At 32.4% G+C, this 18,201-nt stretch overlaps 1 protein-coding gene across 3 annotated transcripts in view; it reads right to left on the reverse strand.

The window, feature by feature from the left end:
- The window catches only part of spen (spen family transcriptional repressor split ends), a 444,910-nt gene that overhangs the window by 17,366 nt on the left and 409,343 nt on the right, over positions 1 to 18,201 (reverse strand). For all 3 annotated transcript variants that reach the window (XM_075382418.1, XM_075382419.1, XM_075382417.1), the window contains 6 exons: positions 15,847 to 16,121; positions 10,604 to 11,058; positions 9,037 to 9,553; positions 7,600 to 7,812; positions 4,084 to 4,233; positions 2,093 to 2,233 (listed from right to left, as the gene is read on the reverse strand). In XM_075382418.1, the coding sequence (XP_075238533.1) occupies positions 2,093 to 2,233; positions 4,084 to 4,233; positions 7,600 to 7,812; positions 9,037 to 9,553; positions 10,604 to 11,058; positions 15,847 to 16,121 (1,751 nt within the window). The remainder of the gene's footprint in view (positions 1 to 2,092; positions 2,234 to 4,083; positions 4,234 to 7,599; positions 7,813 to 9,036; positions 9,554 to 10,603; positions 11,059 to 15,846; positions 16,122 to 18,201) is intronic.

The following is an 18,201-nucleotide window of genomic DNA, read 5'->3' on the forward strand; positions in this document are numbered from 1 at the left end:
CTGTATTTAAATGTCGTCATACTTTTATTCAAGATAATGAATGCTCAGAACACCCAAAAACCACTATGACAGATGGTCATCACAAAAATCCACAATGCATAATAAATTATTGCCAAATAAAGGTACACAAGTATACTAACCTCACAGTCAGGTCAATAGACTGTGTCCACTACTTTATACAAAACAAAAATGTTTTCTGCTTGATGGATGCTGCATTAGTTAACAGTTAATCAAAAATGCATTTAACTGAACACTTCTCGAGCGTGTTTAACTTATTTGAATGCAATTGTGCTGGGTTTCTTTGACATTTTGGCATGGATTCATAATTTCATACCAAAGATCAAATAGTGCGTGGGAGCAGATGAAACTGCGACAAAGAAAGCAAAAATGATTTCATCAGCAGCAGGAAAAGTGATGGCTACGATTTTTTCGGATTCTTGTCATCACTAGGGAGTATTATGCTTCACTAATGCACCAGTTAAAGGTTGCTATTTCGGCTAATGTCTGCATCTGGCCAGAAAAAAGTGCTCTTTCACCACGATAATTACATCTTCACACACATCTTCGGTTGCTGCAAAACTCCATAACTTATGCTTAAGTACTCTCTGGATTTTTAAGTATTCTCTGGATTTGACTGTAAGGAATAACTTCCTCTTCCCAATCTCAAGAAATGGTTCTCTAGATGATGATCTACTTTAAATGATGAGGTCAAAACTGTGACAACCACTTATTTTGCAGAGATAGACAGGGTATTAAAAAGTTGGATAGTGATTGATGTAAATGCAACAAATTGCAACGATTAAGTTGAAAAATATGAATGACTTAAAAAATCTTAACTTCTTTATCAGACAGAACTTTCTACACTACCCTTGTGTTACAATGTGTATTTAAAGTAAAAATTTTAAAAAATACCATATTTCAGGTAGCCAACATTTGCTCACAGTTTTTAATTACATAAATGAGTTTTTTTAATCTTTTTATTGCTTTTTTTTTTTATTTCTGCATCTGACAAAAAGATACTAATAAAATATAAATCTCACCTAACTGTAACAACAACTCTTTGAAATGCAAATAAAAAATATCACAACAATGGTTGATTAAATTAATCAGCAAAATATTATTTCAATCTCTAAATAATAACAATAATGACAAGAAAAAACTATACATGCACAAAAACATGCAACATAAGTTATCACTCTGCTGTTTTCAGAGCGTTAGTCCTCAATAGAAGAATAGTAAAATCAGTTTTCAGGTTTTGTAAAAAAATAAAATCAGAAGGTGCGATCAGCCAATTAGAGGTGTAATTCTTGTTTATGATGACACCAGGCTCACACTCCTGAAAGCACTCTGATAAACTAGATGAATTTACTGGGAAATCTCAGAACATCAGTTTCCAAACATATCCCACTGTTGTTTCTTTTTGTTTGGGACATTGAAGGAGGTACTGGGAGGATATGGAATCCAGAATGGCAACTAAGTAGAGGAGTTCAAGAATACATTCTCAAAGTTTTTTGAAGGGATCCCCACAAGCTCTATAAATGTTGAAAAAAGGGTAAAGAACTTCAAGGAAACTATGAAGGAAAGCAATATGTATGTTTTGTATTTTTATTTTGTACTAATTAAAAAAAAACAAAAAAAAAACAGTTTATATCTGACTAACCTTGGTATTTTATTATTGCATTATTGAAATAAAACATTTTCTTAGAATGAATTTAAAACCCTTGTTCTCAATTTTATCTGATGACTGCATCCTCAATTTATAAAAAAAAAGACTAAATTTAAATAAGTATAGAAGTATTTCAAGTAAAATATTAATTATAAATTATTGAGATATTCATAATAACTACCAACATTTCACATGCTGTTATCATATTAGTTATGGCAAAGGAAACAATACTAATATTAAAATCCAATTTTGTAAACATATACTTCTTTTGTTTTTCTGTTAGCAACTTCTAAAATTATATATTAAAAATGGTTAATTTCATATCTGCAAGTTTTCCAAGGATATAATTAGTATTATCATTGCAGAGTGGCAGATTTTATTAAAAATTAACATAAAAACTCATCAAAAAAGTTTAAATATACATACCATAGATGCTTCATATGCAGGAACAGGCAGCCCAGCCTGCATCACCTGACCCCGGCTATGTGGCTGAGCTTGTGGACTAGGAGATGGAACAACAATACATCCTCCAGTACCCACCGGTTCTATTATGTTCTTACAAACAGCCTGAAACATTTTATCAAAATTAATTTAATTTTACTATAACAAGAATATTGCACAAGTTATCTGATAAAAAGATAAGAGAATTAAAGCTTTTTAGCAAAAAGAATTTACTTATTCTTCTTGCTGATATTTTCCCACTTAAAATTACTCCTGTAAAGATGAGACAAACTTATACCAGCATTTCTTCCATCCTCAAAACATTTGTGGAAAAAGCTTACTTAGTAATCAAGTTCACTTAGTAATTTTTTTCCATCTAATATTGCAACTCATTCCTTTTAATGTTATTTGTGGGTACAAGAAAGTCACATAGTACCATGTCTGATCAACCCATCGGGTTGGTCTAGTGGTGAACACGTCTTCCCAAATCAGCTGATTTGGAAGTTAAGAGTTCCAGCATTCAAATCCTAGTAAAGTCAGTTATTTTTACATGGATTTGAATACTAGATCATGGATACTGGTGTTCTTTGGTGGTTGGGTTTCAATTAACCACTCATCTCAGGAATCGTCGAACTGAGACTGTACAAGACTACACTCATACATATCATTTTCATTCACCCTCAGAAGTATTAGCTGAAAGGTAATTACAGGAGACTAAACAGGAAAGAGAAAGGTACCATGCCTGGAGAATAAAGAGTTGTTATTTTTTGCTAAATAATCACAAATTAATAATGAACTGTGAGCTGGACCATTGTCATGGTACAAAATTCAAGAATTTTTTGCCCATATTTGTGGTCATTTTCTTTGATTTCCTCATGTTAATGGGGTAAAACCACTAAGTAATACAGTTTGTTGACTGTCCAAGACAACACCATTGTAATTTTAAAAAAACAGTAAAGAGGACATTAACATTCGATCGAACGCAGTGCATATTTGGTCTTGGTTCAGGAAGCTTCTGTCAGGATAAATGGGCCATTCAAAACTGTACACTTATGTTTCATCATGATGAGTCATCAGCAATTTCTGCTAATAATTGTTAACAATAATATATTTTTGTTAAAAATGCAATAGTTTTGAAACAAACTTTGCTGCTCCTCATTTCATACCCAAAATGTCAATCACACAAGCCATAAGAAATTCCCACCTCTTCAGAACTTCTCTAATAGTGATTTGACAATTAATAGTCACACTATTATTTATTCTGTCAATATTTTCATCAGTTATTGTTGCACTAGGGCATCCAACTCTTTTGTTATCTTCACAGCCTTCTTGAAACCATTTGTACCACACATAAACCCTTATACATCCTCATCAAAAAGCCTTCTTTATATCTTCACCACTTCACTGTACTTTATTCCAATTTAATGCTAATCCTGTTATATATCATTTCACACAAAATAAACCACCACTCTTAACAAAACATTTCCTAATACTCACCACCAAAATTTTAAATGTACTAAAAGAGCTGAAAATATTGATATATATATATATACAGAATTAAAAAATCCTTGTAACTTTTCTTACACCCTATATTACTGAAAAAGAAATAATGGTAATAAAAATAATACAGTTGTATTTTTTTTTATTTTTATATTTGCGAAAAACGCTTATGCATTTTCATCATTGCCTGGAAAGGCTGTATTTGTTTTAAAAAACTAATGTTCAAAATTCACAATTAAAGATTAATTAAAAACGAAAACATCTTTAAAAAAAATAAAAATATATTTTAAAATTAAAATTTAAATATTTTAAATGAAAGATACAGTAGACATAAATATCTTAAAACACAGAGTATGATTTCACAACTCAATTTTTCTACAATAATATCTATAACAATGATCAAATTTGAATAAATTTTTTTTAAAAGTAACTTGTTTCATAATTTCTTCAAAATAGATAATAACATAATTACTTACTCTTGTACTACTAGCACCGGTTACTATAGGCTGCTGGCTGTGAGCACGAAGTGGAGGACTGGCCACAGATCCAGTAAGAAGAGACCCATGATGTGGTGGTGGTGGAGTACCAGGCCCTACAACACCTTCTCGTGCACCACAGTTAACAGCCTATAAAAATATAATTGAATAAACTATACTAATAATAACCACAAACTCTTAATAACTACACTAATAATAGTTTAATAATTATACTAATACTAACAAATAACTATACTAGTTATGGCTATTAAAAAATGAAAAAAAAAATGCAAACAGCATATAAATTGCAAATATATCCATGTTGTTTAACTGGTTTATAGAATAGTTTCAGTCACATAGAATAGTGTCATTTTGTTTACAGTAAAAGGCTTAAAATTTTATCAAATAAAACATAGTTTGCTATAACTAGTATTTATGGTTAGTATTAACCAGTATTTATAGAATTATGGTATTATAATATTTATTGTTAGTATAAATGATTCAAAAATTTTAATGCCTGCTATTCTTGAATTTTCAAGATAAAATTTCCAAATTTATTTATTTTTTAGATCTTGTAGGGTACATGTACACCAAATTTCATTAAGATATCTCAATTCATTATTAAGAAATAAACCTTTATTGAAAAAATAGAAAATGGCAGAAGGAAAATGAAACAAACTGAGGAATCTGTTGTCTTCATGAACCTTTTGTTTATTTTAATAATGACACATTTAAAATTAACTCCTTGTATATCAGGTGAGCAACTAAGAACTAAACCTGCAGAACAAATTGAAATGCAGTAATTTGAATGTCATCTTCAATGCCAATATTGTGTTGCTACTAGCTTCATTGTTATTTGAGTATGTAAATTATTGTCGTTATTGTTGTCAGTTGTAAACCGTTCATACTTCAGTGGAATATAGTTTCATTCTTTGAAGTTACATTTTTCTAAAATGTCTTATTCAACAGAGGAAAGTTTTTTGATAGCATGAAAGCTTAAGAGTATTCAGGATTCTTACAAGAAATGCATCAAATATTAGCAGAAAAATGTCAGAATCTCAGCAGAGAAGCATACATTATTTGTTAAAAAAAAATATGGCTTACACCATCGACAATTTTAAATGGAAAACAAAATAGGTGATCTATTAGAATTCTAGAAGTCATAGTTGATATTCAAAGAAGAATTTCCAGCAGTCTGAAAAAACTTATACATAAGTTAATACAATAAAGTTGAACATGTGTTCAATCAATTAAATTAAATTATCAGTTAAACTTTTTTGCGATTTAAATTTTGATTTAAACTGTAAAATATATTGTGTAACAACTGTGGTATGACTGAAGTAAAACAGACAGACAAACAGAAACATCCTAATTATTGTGACTAGCTTCTCAAAGACATTGTTAATGGACAGATGGACCTAATGTTGTATTCCGTGTCAGATGAAGCACGGTTTCATTTATCTGGACACGTTAGTTCAAACAATACCAGGAACTGGATGACAAAATCCTCACTGGATGAGGATGTACACTGTGGGTCTCTATACTTCACGATGAGAAAATCTGTGTATGATGTGCTGTTTATGGTAATACAAGGTCTGTAAATAAAGTAATGAGACTGGTTCAGATAAAATTTTATTTACAATCCAATTATACATGGACTCGCCTTCAAAATAGTTCCCTTGGGAAGCCACACAATCCTTCAAATGGTTTTCCAACTCTTCATAGCAGTGTTGAAAGTCAGAAACCGGAAATATCCTTAATATGGTTAGTTACATTTTTTTTTTGTTTTCTACTGTTCCAAAATGGTGGTGTCCTTTGAGGTAGTTTTTTAAAGTCGGGAACAAGAAAATGTTGCAGGGACACAAGTCAAATGAATAAGGTGGTTGAGGAACTACAGGAATGTTTTTCTTTGCCGAAAACCCATTAATTGAGAGTGCAGTGTGACAAGGTGCATTGTCATGATGCAGCATCCAGTTGTCTTTGATGGCTGGTCTCATGCAGGCAACTCTTTTCTGCGGTCTTTCAAGAATTTCTTGGCAAACATATTGATTTACAGTCTGTCCTGAGGCAAAAAATCCTTATGGACAATGCCACTACAATTGAAAAAACAAATTGGCATGGTTTTGATTTGCTCATTTTTGCTTTTTTGGGACATGGTTAATTTGGAGTGTGCCACTCCTTGCTCTGGCATTTTGTTTCTGGGTCGTACTCAAATATCCAAGATTCATCACCAGTAATAACATGTTTAAAAAATCAGGATCAGCTTCAATTTGCCCTAGAAGATCGCAGCACTCTTCCACCCTGTTGTTTTTCTTTTCAACAGTGAAGTTTTCTGGGACCAATTTTGCACAAACCTTTTTCATGACCATTTGTTTGTCAAAATTTGATGGACTGGTATGGTTCAAATTCAATTGTTCTGCAATCATTCTGACAGTTAATCGTTTGGTCGTACCATATCAAGTCCCTGATTTGTCCAACACTGTCGTGACATTTTGACGTTAACGGTTTTCCAGAGCAGGAATCGTCTGCAACTGATTCCCGGCCATCTGAAAATGCTTTAAACCATCTAAAAACTTGGGCTCATAACAGAATGTCATCTCCATACGCCCTTTTCTATTTTGAAAAGGTTTCAGTAGCATTCTCACGAGTTTAACACAAAAGTTGATAGCACAATGTTGCTCATAATTAGTATAACTCATTTTTGTAACACACAACAAAAACTTGTTTCACAAAAAGTTTAAGTTTCACATGGCAACAGACTAAAAATATTAATACCTAATATAAATCAGCTGTTTATACAAACATGTTTACTAGTAACTTTACACTGTTGCCACTTCGGCTGCCTAAAAAAGTAGTCTCATTACTTTATTTACAGAACTCATACTACAGTGAGATTTTTTCACCAGACTGTTAATACAGATTTGTACCGTACAATTTTCAAAGAATTCTAAGCTAATACTGTGAAAAAAAGTACAGCTTCTTCCAACAAAACAGAGCAACATGTCACAGATCAAACAATTCACTAGCATGCATTCACATAGCTTTAAGAAAATGGACAGTCAGCAGAGGGCGGTGGGCCTTCACATTCCCTAGATTTGTGTAGTTGTCGAGTTTTCTGTTGGAGCTATTTGAAGTATTGAGTTTATGATCAAATCCTCACACTATTGTTGAACTAAAACTTAATATTCAACAAGAAATATAGACATCATTAACAGCACATCAGGTGACTCAATATAATCAAACACAAAAGGGCATAGATATGTAAACTTTTGTTAAAGAAAATATAGAATTTAAGTTTTCATGTCATTCGTAAAATTTTATATGTTGCAACTCTTATTTGGTCTACAGCAGTTCATTTTAAGGTGCATATCCTATGTGTGCCTGCATGCGTATCTTTTATTATGTTAGACAGTATATCTCTTCTATGCATCAACATAAAAAGATCCCAAGTAAAACTATTCTTTTTTTTTTAATTTTAATAATACACCTTAAAACTTCTATAATAATCATACTTACATTGCCAATTGATTGTAATATATGAGCTTTGGGAGTCATCGGAGTAGGAACTTTTGCAACCGGAACTTTGCCTCTATTTACAGCCTGTAAAAGATGAGCTTTATGATTGATGGGAGTTGTAGCAACACCGACTCCAATATTAGCTGCTTGTGATGGTGTACCGACTACTATCTTTGCAGGTGTAGCAGGAGAAACTGAAGGGGCCACAACAACCTAAAACAAAAATAAAAAATAAAAAAATAATAATAACCTTTTTTTTATAAAACAGAAATACCAGATATTATGAAAACAGAAATACAGATATTACGAAAATTGTATTTAACTTCTTCATGTAGAATAAAAATGGCCAAAGTCTTCCATCTGGAAAAAAGTGCAAACCTAATAAGGCGATCTCTATGACAAAATGATAGCGTCTTGGCCTTTCATCTGGATTTCCAGGTTCAAATCCCAGTCAGGCATGACAATTTTTAATTACTACAAAAGTTTCATTTTCATATTCCCATGCACAAACTTTGAGCTTATATGGTGAATTAATTCATTAAGCAAAAAAGGATTATTTTTAAATATGTTAACTGTTGAAGAACAGAAACTAAATAGTAGTTGGTTAGTGGTCTACAGTTTGTGTATACCACCAACTTTTTCTGCTTGCCCTAAATTCAATTTGTTGTACAAAATACCTCTGTACCTCTTGCTACTTACTCTAAAGAATTTAATTTAATTTACATTTAAACTAAATTTTTTTATAACTTTTATTTTACAATCTTGATAAGAACTAAATAAGTAAAGAAACTTCAAATTTTATTTTGGTAGAAAATATATCCGAATGTTTTTTTTTTACAAGTAAATGTTTATAAATTTTCAATGTTAAAAAATAGATCAGTTTCTTTATAAAATAGGTCAGAAGTTAAAACTTGGCATTTCACATTATGTTCTGTACACAGGAAGTACAGAAAAATAATTATAAAATTAATTAAACAGTTAACTAATTTTTTATTTTAGACTTGCGAAGCTTATGATAAGAGACATCTATCCGTTATCTCACAATACCTGGAATACCTCATCATATCAAGTAAGGGTGTGAAATAAGTATAACTGCAAACAGCCAGAAAAAAATTACCATAAATTATTGAATTAAACAATGCTTGAGTATGATCTTACAGCAAGCCTTTGGCGTTAAATGATCAGAGTAATTAATGCTACTAAAAGTTTTATTTTAGACACCTTTTGTAAAAGAAAATGGTAAAAGGAATATTAGATCTATAATTTTAACAAGGTTAACTCAACGACCTTAACAAGGTATTAACCTGAATTAACCTTAACACTAGATTTAAACAATAAATAATATGATTTTTAAAAAGAATCTTTTTAAGACACAGAAAAAGTTGTTTAATATGAAAAGCTTCATACTCCTTATAATAAACATATACAAATACTCACCCTGTTAAGATTAACAGCTGATGGTATAGACTGTACTGGTGTAGTTTTTGGACTCATCATAACAGTTGGTTTTGGAATGTTAGTGTTCGGAGAGAGTAAAGGTTTTGATAAAGCTGGAGACACTAAGACTGGTCTAGGCATAACTGTTGATGCGACAATAGGTTTATTGATAGCGGAAGGTAATGTCTTAGTTAATGTAGGAACAGCAACACTCGTTCTGACCAAATCCAATGATCCAGGAATAATATTATTAGGTTTAGTAACAGGTAATGAAGGACAACTGCTAGGTTTTATTACAGGATTAAGAGCTTTTACAACACTAGGAGTAGTGGTAATAGTAGTAGTATTAAGTCCTCCTGATCTGACAGGTGGTACTGTAAGTGGACGGGGTGGTGGTGGTGATGGACATACAGCAGGAGTAGAAATAGGCACTGTTGGTTCAGACGGTAGACTCATTGTTCTTAAACGTTTTTCACAAGGTTCACCAGACTCATCCTCACTAATTTCCATTTGATTTCTAAAAAGAAAAAACACACATTAAAAAAAAATTCAGTAGTTAACACTAACATAAATCAGGGTTAAATATTTTACATACCACAGTAACACAACTGTTTTATACTCACCTAATTGTAAAGATCTTAAATTCAACAATGATGTAATAGCCAATTGTAATCTTAAGGCTAATTTTTAATAAAATCACAGCCGATTAGAATATTTTTCAAACACATTAAGTACCATATTCAAATATATGTTGTAAAACTAACTAAAAAAATCCCTTTAACAACTTTTTAAGTGTTCAACATACAAAAATGAATTTTAGAGCACATGTACCTACCTCAAAACAATCTATTGTTTCGATATGAGACGGCTAGTTGGAAGTGTACAGTATACCACTTTTGAAAATTATTAAATGACCACCATTTTATCACAGCCTGAAATTTTTACATCAATTTTTTTTCTGTTGTTTTATAATTACCATTTGTTTCATAATATGGTGTTTCATAATCCTGCCCTAAAATTTTAAATGGAAATTTTCCATACCCCAAAAATAGATCTGTTTGGAAATAGGGCCATTTACTAAATTAATTTTTTTATATTTAATGGGTAAAAAGTTATTAAGTTATTAATTAAAACATATTTATTCCCTTACTTGAAATAAAGCTCAAGTTCTGATTACAGACACCTAATAAGCAACAAACTTACAATCTCCAACTCATTAGACATATTAGTAAAAAGAGTACATTTAAAAATAATTTTTTTTTTTAATAATGGCATATAAAATCAACCATTTTGAAAACTATTGTAAGAATATCCTAAATTAAGATTAATACCATACCACTGGATTTAAAAGTTTACTTCCTTTAGAAAACTAGTTACAGTATACATTAAAAATATTTTTTAATCTATTAATTTAATCAATTATAGTGAATGTTCTATAAAGCAATCCTTAGTTTCACAAGCTAAAACAAAATTAAATAACAGTATAACTTTCCTTGTAAGCTAAATAAAACTTTCAATGTTTCCAAAAAATATATAAAAGATTAGAAAAAATACTAAGGACTGTTACCTGACATGATCATTGTTAACAGGAATGTATTGGCCCTCCTCAGATTCCCGCATTGGTATTAGAAGTCCAGTGACAGGATCGATAAGTGTCATCGGTTCCATACTAGGTGGTGTACTACTTTTTTCAGGATTAGGTTGAGGCATCGGTGAAGCAGGCAAAGGTGAACCAAGCCGCTGCCCAGATGATTCAGTCTGATTTATTGGTGAAGATGGTTGTGGAGGTTGTGTGGCTTGATTAGGTTGAGGAGTTGTTGGACGTGGTGATTCTTCTTTTACAGGCTGATTCGATGTCATTATTGCCTGTTTACGTCTTGGAGATTTACGTGTTTCTGGAGCAGGTGGTGGTACCGGTAAAGAAACCATCGTACCCCTTGTGCCACGTCGGCTACTACTTCTGGTACCCCTTATAACGTCCTCAATTGTATCATCAACTGTATTTCTTGTACCATCACGTTCCTTAGGTTTAAAGAAAAAAAATAATTTGTTAAATATCATCAAGAAAAAAATCTGTCCTTAATTTTTAACAAAACCTTTATTTACAATTGAAATTGCAACAATAAAACTTGAATTTTTGTTGCATCCAGTATTTTCCACTTTTGCACATTACCTGCTTCTTAACATTTTATATACACGCACAGCAGATCTAAAAGGTTCTTTAATCTTGATACCACAATATTATGATTATCAAACAATATCTATCTAGCTGTACTTATGAAACAGCAACAATATAAATCTCATAAATTCTTTAATGTAAGTAAACAAATAAATCTTTATTTTGATCAAAATATAAAATTACATTATTTAGATCATGTCAAAATAAGGGAAATTATAAACAGAAAAACAAATTATAAAATAAAAAGCAGGTTTGTTTAAATTCCATATTAATTATTTAATATGAATTAAATAATGAATCCTCCTCTATGAATCATGAGACCTTGCCGTTGGTAAGGGGGCTTGAGTGCTCAGGGATACAGAGTAGCTGGACCGAAGGTGCAACCATATCGGAGAGGTATCTGTTGAGAGCCAGACTAAGGAATGATTCCTGAAAGAGGGCAGCAGCTCTTTCAGCAGTTGTTAGGGGCGTGAGTCAGGACGACTTAAACGGCCGTATCAACATCACTCAGTCCTCTGAGTACTGCGCAGCTGAAAGCAATGGAAAACTACAGCTGCTTTTTTTCCAAGAAAATGTGGCTCTCTGCATTTTCACATAGCAATAATGGAGGCGCCTTCCTTGGTAAAATATTCCGGAGGTAAAATAGTCCCCCGTTTGGATCTCCGGGTGGGGACTACTAAGGAAGGGGTCACCAGAAAATTAAAAAATAACATTCTACGAGTCGGAGCGTGGAATGTTAGAAGCTTAAAAAAGGTTGGTAGGCTAGAAAATTTAAAAAAGTAAATGGGTAGGACAAATGTGGATATAGTAGGAACTAGTGAGGTTCGGTGGGAAGAGGAAGGCGACTTTTGGTCAGGTGATTTTAGAGTAATTAACTCAGCGTCAAATAATGGGCAGGCAGGAGTAGGTTTCGTGATGAACAAGAAGATAGGGAGGAGAGTGGAGTATTTCAAAACGCATAGTGATAGAATCATTGTAATAAGGATAAAATCAAAACCTAAACCGACAACAATTGTTAACGTCTATATGCCTACAAGCGCCCATGATGATGATGAGGTAGAGTGTGTATACGAAGAGATTGATGAAGCAATTAAACACGTAAAAGGAGATGAAAATTTAATAATAGTTGGAGATTGGAATGCAAGCATTGGAGAAGGCAAGGAAGGAAATATAGTGGGTGAATACGGGCTGGGCAAAAGGAATGAAAGAGGGGACCGACTTATAGAGTTTTGCACGAAGTATAATTTAGTAATTGCCAACACCCAATTTAAAAATCATAATAGAAGAATATACACTTGGAAAAAGCCAGGCGATACTGCAAGGTATCAGATAGATTATATCATGGTTAAGCAAAGATTTAGAAATCAACTCGTTGACTGCAAAACTTACCCTGGAGCAGACATTGATAGCGACCATAATTTGGTGATAATGAAATGTAGATTGGGGTTTAAAAACCTGAAGAAAAGGTGTCAGATGAATCGGTGGAATTTAGAGAAGCTTGAGGAAGAGGAGGAAAAGAAGATTTTTGAGGAGGACATCGCAAGAGGTCTGAGTAAAAAAGATAAGGTAGAAAATGTAGAAGAAGAATGGGAGAATGTTAAAAAGGAAATTCTTAAATCAGCAGAAGCAAACTTAGGCGGAATAAAGAGAACTGGTAGAAAACCTTGGGTTTCAGACGATATATTGCAGCTGATGGATGAACGTAGAAAATATAAGAATGCTAGTGATGAAGAAAGTAAAAGGAACTATCGGCAATTAAGAAATGCTATAAACAGGAAGTGTAAACTGGCGAAAGAAGAGTGGATTAAAGAAAAGTGTTCAGAAGTGGAAAGAGAAATGAACATTGGTAAAATAGACGGAGCATACAGGAAAGTTAAGGAAAATTTTGGGGTACATAAATTAAAATCTAATAATGTGTTAAACAAAGATGGTACACCAATATATAATACGAAAGGTAAAGTCGATAGATGGGTGGAATATATTGAAGAGTTATACGGAGGAAATGAATTAGAAAATGGTGTTATAGAGGAAGAAGAGGAAGTTGAGGAGGATGAAATGGGAGAAACAATACTGAGATCTGAATTTAAGAGAGCATTAAAAGATTTAAATGGCAGAAAGGCTCCTGGAATAGACGGAATACCTGTAGAATTACTGCGCAGTGCAGGTGAGGAAGCGATTGATAGATTATACAAACTGGTGTGTAATATTTATGAAAATGGGGAATTTCCATCAGACTTCAAAAAAAGTGTTATAGTTATGATACTAAAGAAAGCAGGGGCAGATAAATGTGAAGAATACAGAACAATTAGTTTAACTAGTCATGCATCAAAAATCTTAACTAGAATTTTATCCAGAAGAATTGAGAGGAGAGTGGAAGAAGTGTTAGGAGAAGACCAATTTGGTTTCAGGAAAAGTATAGGGACAAGGGAAGCAATTTTAGGCCTCAGATTAATAGTAGAAGGAAGATTAAAGAAAAACAAACCAACATACTTGGCGTTTATAGACCTAGAAAAGGCTTTCGATAACGTAGACTGGAATAAAATGTTCAGCATTTAAAAAAAATTAGGGTTCAAATACAGAGATAGAAGAACAATTGCTAACATGTAGAGGAACCAAACAGCAACAATAACAATTGAAGAACATAAGAAAGAAGCCCTAATAAGAAAGGGAGTCCGACAAGGATGTTCCCTATCGCCGTTACTTTTTAATCTTTACATGGAACTAGCAGTTAATGATGTTAAAGAACAATTTAGATTCGGAGTAACAGTACAAGGTGAAAAGATAAAGATGCTACGATTTGCTGATGATATAGTGATTCTAGCCGAGAGTAAAAAGGATTTAGAAGAAACAATAAACGGCATAGATGAAGTCCTATGCAAAAACTATCGCATGAAAATAAACAAGAACAAAACAAAAGTAATGAAATGTAGTAGAAATAACAAAGATGGACCACTGAATGTGAAAATAGGAGGAGAAAAGATTATGGAGGTAGAAGGATTTTGTTATTTGGGAAGTAAAATTACTAAAGATGGACGAAGCAGGAGCGATATAAAATGCCGAATAGCACAAGCTAAACGAGCCTTCAGTAAGAAATATAATTTGTTTACATCAAAAATGAATTTAAATGTCAGGAAAAGATTTTTGAAAGTGTATGTTTGGAGTGTTGCTTTATTTGGAAGTGAAACTTGGACAATCGGAGTATCTGAGAAGAAAAGATTAGAAGCTTTTGAAATGTGGTGCTATAGGAGAATGTTAAAAATCAGATGGGTGGATAAAGTGACAAATGAAGAGGTATTGCGGCAAATAGATGAAGAAAGTAGCATTTGGAAAAATATAGTTAAAAGAAGAGACAGACTTATAGGCCACATACTAAGGCATCCTGGAATAGTCGCTTTAATATTGGAAGGACAGGTAGAAGGGAAAAATTGTGTAGGCAGGCCACGTTTGGAGTATGTAAAACAAATTGTTGGGGATGTAGGATGTAGAGGGTATACTGAAATGAAACGACTAGCACTAGATAGGGAATCTTGGAGAGCTGCATCAAACCAGTCAAATGACTGAAGACAAAAAAAAAAAAAAAAAAAAATTAATTATTTAAAATCAAAACACATTAAATAATGTTAAGGTAAATTACACATAAAAATTACTGCAAAATAATTCACAAAAATCAGAAACCACTATTGGAAATTATTTTTGGTACACGTTGAGTGGGATGCATTCTTTTTTATTTATTTCATTCATTAGCATTTTTTAAACGTTCATCAATGAAGTGATATTTTTTTCCGTAAAAGAAGATTTTTTTATTTTTTTATTATCTTTTTACAAAATTGATCAAAAGAGGAGGAATGATTCTTCATTATGTTTCCAATGTCATTTTTAATAAATTGCTGAACCTTTTAAAAAATCTTCCACCAATTTATTTAAGTACAATTAAATGATAATCTTTTAAACCAAACATAACAATATTACTCAACATATATATATTAATCAAGGTACAAATATTATATATACATATATATATATTAATTTTTTAAACATGTCCTGTGTGTTGAATTATAATAAGTATTTATAAACCAACACATACCCACATATAAAGCAAGATTCATGTTACCTTCAATCTAATAAGTCCTTTTCAAATCCTTTAGATTCATCAACAGTTATTAAAAATATTACAATTAACATTAGCATTGAGATACTTTGTACATACATTAGACCAGAAATTTGCCAGACACCGGTCAGTTTTAACAATGCAGGTCTCACAAAACATTAAAATGGCAGTAACAAGATCTCCTCACAGACCGGGAAAAGAACATTTCACTACATTCACCCCAAACTGCAGTGAGGAAAATGCTGAAATGTTATCCATATCAAATGCAGGTTTTTCACGAGCTAAGACAAGATACAGCTAACAAGGGTAGCCAAGAACACGGCCAAAATGTGTTGACAGACTTAGATGGATATCATTTTCAACACCTTCTGTACATTATTTATTATGTCAAACTATTATTTATAGACTAAATTCTGGGGCAGTTCCTTATTTTATGCATGGCATTGCATATCTACCCATTCCTGAAGCAATCTATGTAATGTATCATTCTGTGTCCAATTATTACAGGATAAATATAACTTACCAAAAGCCTCCGAGATTTTCTTGTAGAACAAACAGGTGGAGGTTCAGGAGGACTTTTAATTGTCAAAATCAGTCGTGGTCGTCCAGTTTCCTCTTCCGAATCATCTCTAAACTCATATACATCTGCTGATGGAGTACTAATAACAGACCTGTTGTTAAGTCGTGATCTTCTCGTAACAACACCACCTCCACGGTTACCAGCTCTACGTCGTCTACCACCACGACCACCTCTACCAACATTACTAAGACTTGTGACAAGAGGCTCTTCTTTTACACCTACAAAAAAAAACTCATTAGAATTACAAATTTGAATCTGATATATGCTAATCAATGAAAATTCTGTTACTTATGAATAACTAAAACATAATAAATGCATATAACATACAGGGGACATTCAATAATTAAAAGAAACAAATTGATGTAGAAAAAACTGAGACTTTTACTTCTCAACATAATCCCACCAATATTAATACACTTGTCCCAACGATGAACTAGTTTTTTTATACCTGATGCAAAGAAGGCTTGTTGTTTGAGCCACTTTTCCACAAATTCTTTGACCTCCTCGTTGTTGCTGAATTTTTTTCCACATATGCCTCCTTGGGTGGACCAAACAAATGAAAATTCTGAGGGAGCCAAATCTGGACTGTAGGGAGGATGTGGTTGTATCTCCCAACCCATTTTTCCAATGGTTTCTTGGGTCAGCTGAACGGTGTGAGGCCAAGTATTGTCGTGTAACAATGTCATGCCTTCTCTTTGAGTTCTGCAATGTTTTTCTCTCATTGCAGGCTTTACTTTTTTCATCAGCATGTAAGAGTAGTAGACACTATTTATTGTATGCTGATTTTTTCCAAATAATCACAAAAGACAACACCTTGGGCATTGCAAAAGACAGTCAACATGACTTTTCCCGCTGATGCTTGCGTTCTGAATTTCTTTCACACAGGTGAACTTGGTGTGCCTCCATTCCATGCTTTGTTTTTTTGGACTCTAGCTTATAACATTCTTTCAAGTCTGTACACAATTTGAATCTTGTTTCCTTGTGCTGTTGCATTAACTCTTTTGGGACCCACCTTGCACTTGTTTTGCTGTACTTAAGCTTATTACTTATAACGTTATGAACTGTGTCAACACTTACTGCAACTGTTTTTGCTATATGTTCAACTGCAATACGAATAATGTCATCAATGCAGATTTCAAGCAAAGGAGTTGACACTTCAACTGGCCAGCCAAGACGCTGCTCGTCAGTCACTGAGATTTGACAGTTTTTGAACTGTTCTATCCACTTATAAAAATTTCCATGGTTCATACAACTTTCACCATATTGTAAAATCATTCAAGAAAAGATTTTAGTTGGTTTTTCACCTTCAGAAAGCAACAAATGGATCACCAAACATTGTTCAACTAATGTGGAAACTGCAAGCAGACACGCCATCATTAAATGCAATATTGAGGATATAAACAAAACAATTTTTATTCGTTAGCTGTTCTCAGCTCATCCCAGTGATGCCGACCCTAAAGTCATGAAAGTAACAAAACTCCTCCTACAAATTGTTTCATTTCTACATCGATTTGTCTCTTTAATTATTGAATGTCTCCTGTGTAATCACTACCTATTTGTAATCCATTTAAAACAAATTAATATTTAAGTGAACTTAAAAAAAAAAAAAAACAGAATTACTATTTCATCTTTTCTTTATATTGACTTTTGTATTTTTCTTATATTAAATTAAAAAAAACCTATCAGCAGCAGACAATAGAATGGTCATCTAAAACATAACACAAGTTTTAACTCAAAACTTATCTTTGTATTTGATATTATTATTATATACTGATCTCCACAGTAGAGTGGTTGCGCATCTCAGTTTTATAATCTTCTAGGTGAGTCTTAGTCAGGGATGGCATTTTTCAAACGTTACAAAATTCATTATTATCCATCACAGTGATCATAATTCTTACGAATATTATTCTTATTTATGAATGAACAATAAATAAATAACAATACTTTTGTCACTAAAAAAGCTTATAATAGATAGGACACAAAAAAAAGTGACTAAAACTTATTTCACTGCACAGTTATTTTGCATTTCAAAAATAAATGAAATTTGTTTCAAAGTATATAAATATGGGTGTCAGGTAAGACTATCTTGAGCGACTTTTTTTATTAGATTTATACATTGAAGATGCCGACAGGGAATGGAAGGATAGGCTACTAAAATTAGATTTTTACAATAATGTGGAAAGTGATAATATTGTCCTGCAAACCACTGTTTGCAGACAAAGAAAACATCTTACGTTACGCCAATTTTTAATCACTCAAATTTTATAATTTTGAAATATCATTAAGCAAGACAGTCGG

This window comes from Lycorma delicatula, chromosome 1, assembly GCF_047948215.1.
Source record: "Lycorma delicatula isolate Av1 chromosome 1, ASM4794821v1, whole genome shotgun sequence".
Lineage (NCBI taxonomy): Eukaryota > Metazoa > Arthropoda > Insecta > Hemiptera > Fulgoridae > Lycorma > Lycorma delicatula.